We start from the raw sequence: 14,336 nt of genomic DNA on the forward strand, positions 1-14,336 counted from the left end.
TATGTGAGGAATGGAAAACTTGATGTTTTTTCTGCAGTACATTCCATGCATCTTGATCTTTGCATGGAAAGAGTTCACTTACAAAAACTCAGAAGCCAGAAGAGTCTGAGTGTTGGGGTCCTCTTCTCTGGCAATTCGTCAAGCACCCGTGCTGCACAGCAGACAGAGAACATAGCATTTTCTTGGTAAAATTGTACTCCTGACTGATGTGAGGCATGCAGGCTTGTCTGCTTACCACTATGGATGGAAGGGTGCTTCCAGTATGACTGCTCACTCTAGATTAAATTCTCTGAATTATGGCTGTGCAGAGGACACCTGGAAAGACTTCCCTTTGCCACTCCGGAGGAGCTGTCCTGGCCATCCTTTTCACTGTTGTCCATCTGGGATTATTATTCCTAATGCTTTGGTTATCTGAGCAAGAAGCCTTTCCAGCATTGTCTTCACCAAATCTGAACTATGTATTTCTGTCTATTTAAACTCTCTTTTCTGCTTTGGGCCAGAACCTCATTCTGAACAGAGAAAATTATACACCTGCTTTCAGGACATATTAACAAATGCCGACCAGGCACTCCACGTAGGCAGGGCTTCAGTGCACACGTGCCTGCGGCCTTCCTGCACACAGACAGAAGGGTGCTTCATCGGCTGGTGGGTGTGTTTTGTTTGAACAGTTTAAGTGACCAAAAATGTAAATAAGATCTGACAAGTCTTTTTTGTTTCAATTTATTTAGATTTTGGTCTGAGTAAAGAAGCCATCGACCATGACAAGAGAGCGTATTCGTTCTGTGGGACAATAGAGTATATGGCCCCAGAGGTGGTCAACCGCCGGGGACACACGCAGAGTGCCGACTGGTGGTCTTTTGGCGTACTCATGGTAATGGAAACGTTGTGTTTGTTTGTTGGAGGGGTGGCTGTAGGAGTGATCACACCCCTCAGATAAAAGGTGCCTTTTTCTGCAGTTAAGGGTTGATAGGAAAGTAGATGTTTAATGATTGCTTGATCGTTTTCATTGCATCAGCAATAGGGAACCAGCTGCTCCTGGCAGTATATGAGGTAGCATTTGGCCCCATATTCTCTCTCTAACTTCTCACAGTGCTTTGCTGTCTCGTTTTGTTACTGTGAGCCATGAATATTTCCGTTCCACAGAAACAGGGCAGGGCAAGCTCAGAAGAGCTCAAGCATTTCAGAAGAAACATCTGCCTAGCTACTAACGTGGTTCTTGTTAGGAAACAATTCCCCAGGCAGCAATTTTTAGAGATTAGGGATATCCTCTTAGAGAAACTCAGAAGTTTACTCTTTCTTTCTGCAAAATATAGATTAAAAAGGACATATTTTAGAGGGCACTCTGAATGTTTCAGAGGACCTCAGTGGTTCTTTTACCATTCATCTGTCGTCTTCACATCAACATCGCTGACTCTTGTTCCACTAATGAGAATCAGGTAGTTCTTGGACAATCTGGCTGTAGATTTCTAGCCAGTCTTATTAGCTGGTGGGAGACTGTCACCCAAGAACCTCTATTTTCTCCTGGTGGGAAAAGAAAACAAATACATACAGGCACCATGTCATCCTCCTTTCTTCTTCTGTACCATTTTGCTGTGTCTTGATTATGACTAGTTTGGGATGTTTGCTTTGTCCTGAGTGCATGCTGAAGCTGGTTTCAAACATATAGGAAACAGTTTTAAAATTACTTCTCTTCACAGGGAGGAAATCACCAGAAACAGACACAAATCTATCAATTGGCACACAGGAATAGTTAGGAATTCATCTTTTTTGTACATGTCTTTCAATTGGATTAACTATTGAAGGGGAAATTCTGATTGTAACTGCTCAGCAGTAGTAATTTGTGACCAAGAAATATCTGTCATGGAGGGCAAGAAGGCCCATTCCCCAACACTGTACAAAAGTAGCAATTTTTCCTCACTGTTGCTTAACTTTTAAGAGTCCTATAAGCTATTCTGGAGGTAGTTTAAATGGAATCAATATTTGAAACTGTGCTAATCTAATTTTATACATGGAAATCAATGGAAAGTTAGTTAAAACGCAACATGAATTTACCAAAAATCAGTTGTGCTAGATTAATCTGGTATTTTACTTGATGAGATAGCCATCTTTTTCTAAACAAAGTAAATGAACTGGATCTCATGTGCTTGCATTATAATAAAGTATTTGATACAGTGTTGCAGGGGAAATTCATTAATTGTAGATGCTTATTAGTCCAGTAATGGTCCAAAGATGGTATAGTACCTATACCATCTATGAAAATATCCCCGGGCAAAACACCACAGAGAGAAAGGAGCTATTTAAGCTAAAGAGTAATGTTTCCCCAAGAGCAGATAGGAATAAACTCATTGTGAAATATAGTTAGCCTGGAAAGTAGAAGAAAGCTCCCCACTGCTTAAGAAGGCCCTGGAAAACACTTTCCAAGAAGAGCTCTGCAAGGAATATCTAGTAACTCCAGTGGAGCTGCTTGGCTTATGAGAAGGATCTAATAACATCCTTCTGAGTGCTGCAGTATTTGACACTGGGATCCCATGTCAGGAAAGTTTTTCAGAGAGGTATTGAACCCTCCTCATGCCAGCCATCTAAAATTAGGTCTTCAGGTGCTAACCTGCTCCCTCCTGCACCCATCCAGCCTCTTCAGTCTGTGGTGCTATTGCTGCTGAGGAGGATGAAGGGAAGATCAAGGAGAAGTTGTTTTGTGATGCTGTGATTTTTTAAAAGCTATATGAACGCTATAGTCTTTTTGAAGCTGTTATTCCTAGCGTCACTTTATCAAGCACAATGCTGTCCCTTGAGCATTTATTACTCTCACAGGGATCCATTCAGATAACAAAGGGGATGCTGCTCTTTCCTGAAGCATGCAGGCTGCAGGTCTACCCAAGTGCTCAGTGGATGGCCACCAACAGGCAATGCAACGCAGAACAGCACTGCAGCTGTGGCTCACATTGCACCTCACCATGGTTATCACAGCTCCCCTGCAGAACCAGGGCAGAAGCAATTAATGTCGCAACCTGCTTTGCTAATACAGCTCCATTTCCTGTGGTACAGAAGCTATTTTAGGTAGCTATATGTTACATTATAGCCCACAATCCTTAGAGTTTGTTAAAATGTTGTTTACCCTAAGTAGACAACTGGTGTCACTAAAGGAAGTAAGGATAGGAAGCAATGTGAAAGCTATTGAAAATTTGGTGTGGGGAGGGCCTACATCACTGATCTAGCTGGTTGACAGCAGTTAATGTAAGTAAATAATGTAATTTATTACCTGAATTTAAAAAGGAGTGGAACATCCTTATCTTCTATGGCTACAAATCCATTTGTGGATGCTCAGCACTTCTGAACCACATATGTTTATACAGGAAAACCAATAGGTTATGGCTCACATAATAAACATATCCCAACCCTTTAAATTTTTTTATTATATGTTTAGTTTTGGAGGATAGCTGTGCCTTCTCACTGTCTGTCTCCAGTTAAAAAGACATGATGGTGTATTTGGTGCATAGATTGTTTTTCTTTCACCTGCTAATAAACTTGGCTCCTTCCCACCTGTTTTTTGCTAGGCTTTTTTTTTTTTTCCCCCCTCCATCTCTCTTTTCATCCCCTCCCCCAGGGATTCAGTGTATTAGAATTAGAAAATATAAGAATCCATATAAAAGGAGATGAGTTAAAGAGAGTAAAATCATTTTAACTGTAAGCTAATGCTTTAAGCTTTTGGGTGCTACCAGACATCTTAGAGAAAAATAGCTTTAATCAGTTCAATCTTTTTTCCTTTTTAATGACTAACTGGTTGGGGCAGAAAAAGGGTATTTCCGGACACTAAAATTTGTGCAGGAGGATTTTCTGGTGCTTTTGCTCTGCTCATCTCTCCTGGTTTTCCTTGCTCTGTCACTTTTATATTCTGTTAGGAAAGCTGTTTTTCTACCAGTCTCAAAACTGAAGAGAATGAAATGGTAGACAAATGATTTATTAGCATTTCTCTCTAAGTAATTTGCAGTATGGTACAAAATATACAAAGAAAATATACCAGTTGGTGGCATATGCACATTCTGAAAGGATGTGAATGTGACAGTGTAATTTTCATACCTAAAATTTTGATCAACAAAGGGAACATATGAGGCAGACAGCGATACAATGGCCTATAACCTAGCCAGAAGAGCAACCAAACACTCTCTTGCCTGTTTTATTCTGTGAAGAGGGATTAATGCTACAGTATGAAGAGTCGGGTTGTGCTAGCAGCTCCTTGCCCACCTGCATTGACTAGGGCACAGGCTAGAATCAAACTGAATGATCCTTGAAGGTGACATTAAATGTGGCATGTTGTGATTATTAATATCAAAACAAACTTATCTGAAAAAGACTAAATTCTGGTCTTGTCTTAGTAATTAATTATTAATTATGTTATTAGTTATGTTATTAATTATTACTTAATGGGAGTTTTACTATCAACAACAGTAGAACTTCATTTACCACCAGCTAAGTCTTTCACACAGGCCACAAAACTAAAACTGTTATCTGCTCTGTTCGTTTGCTGCTCAGTTTGTTTGAATTGTTTTATGGTAGCTTAGTATGTGTCAACAGGTATAGTTATACAAATCTTGAAACTCACCCTTTCCAGGTATTCCAGAGGACAGTACCTGCCTCTCATTTAGTATGTGATGATGACTGTTGGGACTCAATTAAAAGTTTGTGCTGGTGAATTTGTGTGGTTTATCATGACTGGACAGATTTCATTTTCTGCCTTCCTGCATCTTACTCATTGCATTGGAGGTTTTGGATAGGACATATTCTACAAAAAGCTTTGCATCAAGAGATCTGCATTAACAAGTGATTGACTTAAATTGTTAAAAGAGATGTGTGTATGACTAATACCCTTTCAGCTGTGCTGCAAGAGCCTTGATGCCCACACTGCCATTTCTGAAGCCTGCATAAACTGGTCTGCACGCTGTAACATGCACAAGTCTCTTGGAAGGCCTCTGAAAGCAGTAGTTTTGTAGTTCACCATACCAGCTGATTTACAAGGCCACAGACTTCATGAAAGTTGTATCTGTTTCAGTTCAGGAAAAAAGCACTTGACATCTTTGAGAGTCATGTGAGCAGAGAGGGGAATATAATTAGAGAAAGAAGGGGTGTGATGACTCAGTAGGCAGTCCCAAATAAAAAGAAATGTGTTTATATTTGTCAGCAATGTAGTGACTGGGTAAGTAGTGAATTCTTCACAAGAAAAGAAAACATCCTTTTGGTATCCAGACAAAGTAGTCAGCTCTGCAGTAATTTTGTAGTAACTGTACTGTGGCATTGGAATAATCAATACGAGATATCAAAGCAATACGATCTTCTTTTACAAAATCCCATCATAACACTTGTTTTATTCCCAATGCAAGGGATGGTCTTCATGAACAGTATTTTGAATGTTTATGCTAGCTGCTATGTGAAGGTATTCAAACCCTTTGCAAGCATTAACTCATTATGCTTCACACCTGACTAATAATGAAAAATACTTAACCATTTTACAGATGGTAAATCTGAGTGGCTGACAGACTTCCAGCTACCTGGAAAACGACCGGAAATGTTGAGAGGGGAACGTGGCTGTCCTGACAAGAGCATCTCTCTCTGCTCTCCCAAACTGAGTAGTATCAAGTTTCTCTGTAACCCTGAATTTTATCCTAGGCTCACAGTACTTTAGCAGGAAACTTTGGCTGAAGTAATTTGTACAATCTGCTCTCCTTGCATCTGCTAGGAAGATTTATCTGGCAGTTACCCCAGGCTGTGGATTTTTTCTCGTTCATTACCTTCCTCAATGACCTACCAGGGTCGCTTCTTGAATCCATCCGCTCAGGAAATGCGTCCCTCTTTCCCAAGGTCTTCCCACATGTGTATCTTCTGGGGTCTCCAGTGCTGGTGTTATGCCTACTGAAGTTGGTGATTGCCCTGAAAACTAGAGAAAGGAAGCACTGCAGAGTACGTCGAGACCTAAGCAGGGGATGGATTAGGTGACTCCAGAGGCCCCTTCCCATCGAGCTTTAGTTCTGTGGTTCTCTAAATAGGCAGTGGAACTGGAACAGGGAATATTTGCCTTTCTTGCTGAATATTGGTACAGAAAGGAAGTCAAGGTTGGAGGGAGGCAAAGCCTTCTGAAGTACTGGCTAACAGAAGGTGGCCTTCCAGAATACCCAAGAAGCAAACCATTGGGAGGCAAGGAGCAAAGAGATGATTTATACAGATGGGGAAGTGGGGAGAGTGAAAACTGAGTCTCCTGGGAAAACTATAGGGTCTGCTTTAATAGCCAAAAATGCTACAGAGTTTCTTCATAGCTCAGCTCCTTGTCAACCTGTTGTAACCCATACAACTCTGTATTTATGTGGAAGGATGTTAGCAGCAAGTGCTCACTTCTGTTTGCATTTTTAGGTTTAGCAAGATGCTTGATTTTTTGAAAAAATAAACAGAAAAACAGGTTGTTGTGCAGTAAAGCGGTAGCTTTAACTGATGAGAGGAACTATTTCATTTTATCTTTTTTTCATTCTTGTTATTTAATATTTAACCTTCAATATATGTAATCAGGACTGCAGTTGAGAATCCAGTGCTTTCTTCCAGCTGCTGCTCAGTTGAGTTCATTGAAGTAAAAAGCTCTGGTACATTTAACTCATTGTAGCTGCCTTTCACTTTAAATATTGATGTTAAGTGCATTTCTTCTGAATCTGAATTAACCTCAACATTAGACCTGTGTAATTGGAGGCATGTGGTAACAAAGTGCTAGCCATTAGTGCAGAGCAGTAAATATTCCCTGCAGCCTCCAGGACAGTCATTTCCCCTGCTCTCTACTGCAACTTAAATTTCTTTTTCCTTCCTTCCTCCCCTCTTGGACACTGCATCTGAATTTCTTGACTCCAGGTTTCTTGGCCCCTTGCACCCACGGTGCATTTGCAGATCTTTCTGTGGTATCGTGGTGGGTGGTAGCTACAGTCGTCTTCTTCCCACGTAGTCACTGACCAAGCAGTTGCTTATATCTGTGTCATCTGCATCAGCAGTGTCAAGCCCGTTTCTGGGCTGTAGCAGTCATTGTTAGTGCTATTAAATTAGATTTATTATAACAACAGAGTAACACGAGCAAGTGTAAGTGAACATTAGGTACTTACCCTGAACGCCTAAACTCTTTAGAAATTGTGAGGAGGGTTTGGTACAGTATGTGCCACTTCTACTGCTGCCCTGGGAAGCAATGTTCTCTGCCCTTCATCCCCGGTATATCTGAACACTTTTATCAGGACTAAGGCTCTAATAGGTCAGAATTACTTTGAAAATGCCTGAGCTCCAGTGTCATTTGGGCAGTTTTAAAACTTCTCCCCCATCATATTTCTCTCTTAAAGATGAGCTGCCTTCCTTCAGCGTTACCCGGCAGCTCTTCTCTTGACTCTCCTAGACCAAGCAGGAGTTAACACATTCATGTTTTCCAAATCTGGTTTATATTTGTCAGCCATACACACTTTTTAAAACTGTTTTTTCCTTGTTTCTGCTATGTGTTTTACTGCCTTGAGGTAATTTGTTACTAATGCAGATCAATCCTTCAATTAATTATAGTCAATTAGTTATCTGGCTTCTAAACCTCTCCTCTGCCCTCCTCCCAAAACTAGCATAACAGTTTCATGGTTACAGTTTTCTTATGTTTTCTTATATTTTTTCTTATGGTATGGCTGTATTTAATCTGGGAAATGGGAAGAGTCAGGCTGCAGGGCAGTCTTGACACAGGTTTTAGTAATGAAAGGATCCTTTTTTGCACAAATGTGCTTCCTAAGAGCAGTGAAGCTACTTGGTTGAGAAGGTACAAAAACTACCTAAGGGTTGCAGACTCTGTCCTGCCTTAACAGGTATTTAATGATAGCAATGACTATTAATTAGTAGGTACTTACTATAGCAGAAGAGATCCAAAGCCTGAGTCACAGACATAAGCAAGTAACAGTTCTCCTTAACCTCAATGGACATTGTCCTCCTTTGTGCCCGGGCTGAATTACGTTCTTGGTGTCTTTGTGTTTGGTGATGCATGACCTTCATCATCCTTTAGTCAGAGGAACCAGCTGCCACTCATACCTCCATGAAACACTGTGGCAAGAGCTGCGTGAAAGATCTGGTATTGAATCTGTATTAGGCAAGCTTCAAATTTACTGAAAACACTAATCTGTTTCAAAGGAACCATAACTGATGTTTTCATGTGTGAGTTAGGCAAATAATTGATTGCTGAGGTTTCTTTGAGATTTGGATTCAGTTAAATGTGACACTTGCAAAATTCATCACTGAATACAGCCAGGGGAAGAAAAGCAGGAGAGAAAAAAGCACACTCAAATGCCTTGAGAATGTGGGGTTTGTGCATGTTTCTCCTGCAGTGGCATCTCTACGGTGGTGCAAATATAAAGTCAAAAAGGTGGTTCGACTCAAGCTAAAAAAACGTGGAGTGGCATGTTGAGCCCATTTTCCTTGTACCACAGCCCATGCCAAAACCTAGGAACAGCCATAGTCATTCAGACTAAGGGTTCCTCCAGCCAAATATCTCATCTCCAGCACTGGCCATAAAACGGGTGCTGGAGGAAACAGCTTCTTCTCAAACGTACTAAAACTTGACCCCAGGTATCAGTGTAAACAGTTTGTAACAAGACTCGAACAAAAACAGTTACGTTGGTCCTTCATGTTCTGCATAATCCAGACTTGCTGTGTCGTTTTTTTCTGAAGTACAACTTGTTGGACCATTTCGTTTCCTCACATTTTCAGCTGTCTTGGAAATAGAAGGTGGGTGTGGTGTCTGTTGGCTGTGCAGACTGTCTCGACACTCATTTGATTTACCATTTTGTTGCTACTCCACAGTTTGAGATGCTGACAGGATCATTACCCTTCCAGGGAAAAGACAGAAAGGAGACAATGGCACTCATTCTCAAGTGAGTACCGAAACTGCTTTCGTTCCTCTAACTATGAGTTAACTGTACCCTATGGGCAGCCTATAGGACCTAAGTATATGAAGGGTAGAGAATTATAATGTGCATAATGCATTTTTCAAAGCTATGTGAGGCATGAATTTGGTAAGGCGCGCACAGCTGATGCCTGCATGTGGCTCTAAAATTGCCTTCAGAATAAATAGTAGGAATTGAATTACTGAGAGGGCCTTGCGAAAGAAATGTACCTTACTTTCTGTAATAAAGAATATCATTATCTACGCAAAAGTAGGAACAGTCAAATTTCTGCAGCACAGCTTAGGTTTTGTTGTTGCCAAGTTCCAAATCTTTTCCTTTGCAAATTTCCCATTCATTTAATGTAAAGTGCAGACATAAGGATTTGAAGCTTATCTTTTCTCAATATAAAATTTTTTCTCTGTAGCAGTGAATTGCCAAGGGAAGTTTTATTCTATTTAATCAATATGTGGTTTAGTATAATTATTTTGATGAAGTTTTGTTCGTTTGTTTAAATTCCTCTTGATTCCCAAATTTATTCCAGCAAGCTAAAAAAGTGAAAAAAAATCTGTAGGAAAATGACTTATTTAGGTTGCAAAAGGTGTTATAAGATTCATTAGATCTACTCGGCCTCTAGCAAAGCCAGTGGTAAAACATTCTTTAACTTCAACAGAACAACATCAGGTCCTCACTCTGTATTGTATTATGCTTAGGTAGCCTTTGGTCACCAAATTCCTGTGTCTGCCCATCCTGACTACTACAATTTCACTTTTTAAACCACAGTGGGATGGAGAAAATTTTTGAAAAATCTATTTTCTTTTCAAGTGTTGTGTTCTTTCAGAGCCAAGCTGGGAATGCCACAGTTCTTGAGCACAGAAGCCCAGAGCCTGCTGCGAGCCCTCTTCAAAAGGAACCCCTCCAACAGATTAGGTACGTGCGTGCATTTTATCGGGGCATTTGTTACGTGCGCTCTGCCTTGTCAGATGGTGATCGTTTCTCTCAGTGCATTTTCCCTGATAGTTATCCTCTTCATTATGCGGCATTTTGCATCCCTTCCCAGAGCATAGTGAACCTTGAGCGTTACTAGAGAAATTTGCAAAGAGCACAGGCAAACCACTGGAATCTAAAACATTATATTAGCTTGTATTTTATTTTTTTTTTGGTGAAGATGGAGAGTAAACCACCAGCATTTATGAAGGATTTAAGATAACTGCTGCATATCATAATATAGGGAACCAAGAAACAGGTATCTTTAATTCTGTATAACTTAGCTGCAAATCTGAGGTGGGGAGCAAAAGGGAGTAGATTTTGTCTCTCCCATTCTCAAGTATGTTTCGATGCTGTCTCGTTGTGTTTGCTGGAAACATTTTCACAGTAGGGTTTCTTCTTTATTACCCTAAATGTATTATCTCCTTTCTTACTAATGTGTTTTCACCCTTTGCTAATAATCCTATTTAAATTATGATAAACTAGAAGGATGTATTGCATCATGTATCTTACGCCATCTGTACCTTTGTTTGGGAGTTTTATTACGAAATTCATTGCATTTGGCAAGGTCATGGACAATGCCTGGTGCATGATTTTCATTGCAAATTTGGTCTTTGGTTTTCATGTGGAAAAATAAGGACAGTCATATCAAGCGATATGAAGATAATAGCACTATTGGTTTTCATTTAAAACTCATATCTAGTTCTGTTAAAAATTCTTTTTTCCCCACAGCTCTCATATTCTGCATTTTGGGTGAACAATGGAAGAATTTTCTTCTAAAGGAAAGGGACAAACCTTTCCTTCATATCTCTGTTGGGTTTTTTTGACCTTAGGAGCAGGAATTTACCTTAGGAGCAGGAATTTAATGCTTCAATTCTGTAAACTCTATCACAAGAAGAGAGGTAATGGGTCATATTTAAATATGTGGTTGACTGTCATTGCCATCCATGGGAGTTTGGCAGCTAATAAATGACGTGTCTTTTACAGAATGGCATAGACTGGTTAAACACTGAGACTTGTGAAAAGCGATTTGCTGTTCTGTCTTGCAGCTGTTTACGCTTAGAAGATTATTTCAGATTGGAAACGTAAAGTTAGAAACAAAAAGCTAAATTAGGAAATGGCTTGTTCTGAGATGTGGAAAGAGCAAGAGGTGCAAGAGAGGTTTCTTCCTTTCCGTCTTGCAGTACCCACACTCACTTCTCAAATGCTGGAGGTGGTGCCGCTGAAGGTCTGCTGCACAGTGCTTTTTGGTCACAGCATTAGCGGCCAGACAGGCGGCAGAGTGCAAAACGTTTGACAGCATACTTCCATCACCATCTGCCTGAGTGATGGCTCCTGCAGTTTCTAATAGGCACACATGGGTGTGCACGCACACGTGTGGAAGATGGACGCTCTGCTCTGTGCTCTTGAACTTCTGCTTGACCTTTTCTTGCTCTGGTAGCTCTGTCTCTTGCTTCAGGTGGGGCAGCATGTGGGCTACTCCAGCCCTCTGCTTTATACTGAGCACCATCAGACCATCACATTTTAGGTGAATGGATGCTTTCTGCCTGGCTGCAGCAACTCAGCTGGAGCCCCCACCTCACGCAGAGGTCAGACACAGTGGCTCAGCTATTTTCCAAGAGAGCCTAGCTCCTGCGGACAAGGACAGTATAGAGCAGGCTGCCTCTTGCTGTGACGGCTGGGAAGAGCAGGAACCGAGAGCCCTTGCTCCACACAGGGACCAGGCAACAGCCCAACCTCCTGCAGGGCTGGGTGGGAATGGGGGGCCAGTCCCGCAGCACGCTGCTGTGGCCCCTCTCCTCCTGGGAGGACACCCACACAACCCGCGGAGGGAATGCCCTCCCATAAGTTTTACCTCTTGACCTAAATGGTAGCTCTTGTAGTCTGATACACCAGAGAGATGATAGTGGAAAAACACATTTTCTCAGCAGGTTTCAACTGCTCTCAAGCAATTTGTTTGACATTAGAGAAAATTAGAGTCTTGGGATTTCTACGTTTAATCTACATTCAGAAAAATAAGATGCTGCAGCAAATATAAACTTTTCCCCACTCCACCACTCTGTTCCTTTCTGCTGTTTCCTCCCTGTCTCCGTCTCTTGGTTTTGTTCTGCTCTGCCCATTTTGTGGCTTCCCACAAGCTGCTATCCATCCAAAATGAGGCTTCAGTGCAGTCAGTGGGAGTTTCTGAATACTGATCCTTAAATAAAAAGCTGCTCACTAAAATAAGCAAAGTTGCTTAGTTTTAGCCATGACAGTTCTAGCCCCCATATCGTCTCCCTTTTAATAACGGGGAATTGATCTAAGGGTCAAGGTTTCAAACCTGAGGTTTACTGAAATACTGGGAAGGCTGGGAGAAAGGAAGAGATTATTTATAACACAAACATCCATGGAAATAAAATCTAAAAGAGTAACAGAAAAATAGGTCTTAACATTTCAGGGCTAGCGGTGGAAAGCTTCTGAAGGCTCTCTCTGTTTTAAATGATTGAGAATCAGCATGAGAGACGATGAAAACAGACTTCTTGGTAATGAAAGGAAGAATACTTAAATGGTTGGCCTAAATATTGAACAGAAGTCAGTAGACAAAAGGACTGCTTCAACTTTGTGGATTTTAGCTTTTTCTAGGAAAGGAATAATAGTCTGAAGTTAAAAGAAAAGTAGGCTTAGACATCCTGGTTTGAAAAATCTTAGGAAAATTAATGAAACGTGCTAAAATAAATGAACCGTATTATGGATCAAACACTTGTTTTCAGCCATTGTTTCAGAAGTTTGCAAAACTGGAAAGTGTTTGTATTTGGTTTTTAACGTTGGCAAGATGAAAGATGGTGAGCTTCGAAAATAATTTTATTCTGACTACTGTCTTGTGTTTTGCCATTTGGTTTTGATATCTTAACAAATGGAAGTAGAGATTAATGATGTATTCTAAAATTTTGCTTTGAAGCTTTGTTTTGAAGCTTTGGATTATTAATGGAAAAAATATTAGAGTTGAGGGGAGATACTCAGACAAGGCAGAGAAGGAATTTAGTAATCCAGTTTACCTGATTCTATTTTTAAGTCTGGTGCCCGCATTAATTCTTTAGAAGAAATTTTTAAGGAATGGAAAGTCTTCCTTCCTTTGGCATCCCCTGTTATGGGCACTGTCCTTTGCTGACTCTATACACTCTGCTGTACAAATTGTCTGCATAGCACTGCTTTGGTAGTATTGCTCTGATTAAGTACAACAAATTTCAGATTATGGACGAGTATAATTTTCAATTCTTAAACTAACTGGAATATCTAGGCAAACAAGTAGTAAGCACCTTGGAAAGGAAATTGTACGATAAAGGTGTTAGTTCATTACATTGCCAGGAATTTAGGCAAGTGATTAATTCTTACTCGCCCTAAGGCCTGGATCTACTCAGGTAGGTAAATTAATGTAAAGAGCATTTCAGGAATTCCCTACATTGCTGAGCAGTATAAAGGTTCCAGAGTCTTTATAACTAAGAAGCTTGACCAAGAAAGTATAGAGCAAAAGCATACACCAGTAGATTCAAAGTCAAAGCCAAAGAAATTGTTATTATTTCCTTAATCCCATGTTCTCAGAGAAGACACATTCTGCTTTGGCACATAGGAAACTTTGGTTTTCAGTTTTATAAGATGATGAGTTTTAAAACACAAGTTTCACCTTTGTCAGAGTGATTGTACATCTTTCTTGTAAAACTTAGGAATGCATTTCAAAAAATCTAACCCACTAAAAAGATTCTGAAGGTGTGGAGACACTAAAATTTTGCTATCTGAAACTAAAAATCTGGAAACTCTTTCTGCTCGTTTTGAATATCCAAATAATCAACTTTCAAATTTCATAGGTCTCCCTTTTTCTCCTTAATATATTTCAAGGCTCACATTATCCATCATAATTCAACAATCAAAACCAATTACAGATAAAACACTCTACTCTTACTGCTTGCAGACACTTTTATTACAAGCATAAAACAATCTTAGATAATCAAGTTCTCGCTTATTAACATAAGGCTGCTTTTATATAAAACCTTGCACTCTATAATGTGTTTAAACTGGCAATTCGATCTGAAAACATTATTTATCTTCTCAGACCCTCATGGGACTGGATGGCGTGTAGGAATATTTGCAGGCAGTATGTTTGATTGTGCTGATTATTCTTTACAGATAGGTTTGATTACTACATTGCAGTTGAAATGAAGTTAAAAAAACATCCAGAAACCTAGAGGAAGGTGAACAGTTTGCAGTCATGTGCTGTGCCATCATGTGCTGCACTTCAGCAGTCTGCTAAACAGCCATCTCTATGCCAAGAAATGTCCATGCCCATGAAACAGAACTTTCCAGTTACTCCTGTGCTTCTCTTTTCTTCATGAAAGCACATCTCTTTCCAGTACCGCTATAGATTTGCAGATGGCAGATGAATGGCTGAAATGT

General features: G+C 40.2%; 1 protein-coding gene across 2 annotated transcripts in view; it reads left to right on the plus strand.

The window, feature by feature from the left end:
• Positions 1-14,336, plus strand: part of RPS6KA2 (ribosomal protein S6 kinase A2) — a 312,524-nt gene that overhangs the window by 250,534 nt on the left and 47,654 nt on the right. For both annotated transcript variants that reach the window (XM_059835897.1, XM_059835896.1), the window contains 3 exons: positions 729-871; positions 8,842-8,912; positions 9,763-9,851. In XM_059835897.1, coding sequence (XP_059691880.1) covers positions 729-871; positions 8,842-8,912; positions 9,763-9,851 — 303 coding nt within the window. The remainder of the gene's footprint in view (positions 1-728; positions 872-8,841; positions 8,913-9,762; positions 9,852-14,336) is intronic.

The sequence above is a fragment of the Gavia stellata genome, chromosome 2 (assembly GCF_030936135.1).
Source record: "Gavia stellata isolate bGavSte3 chromosome 2, bGavSte3.hap2, whole genome shotgun sequence".
NCBI lineage: Eukaryota > Metazoa > Chordata > Aves > Gaviiformes > Gaviidae > Gavia > Gavia stellata.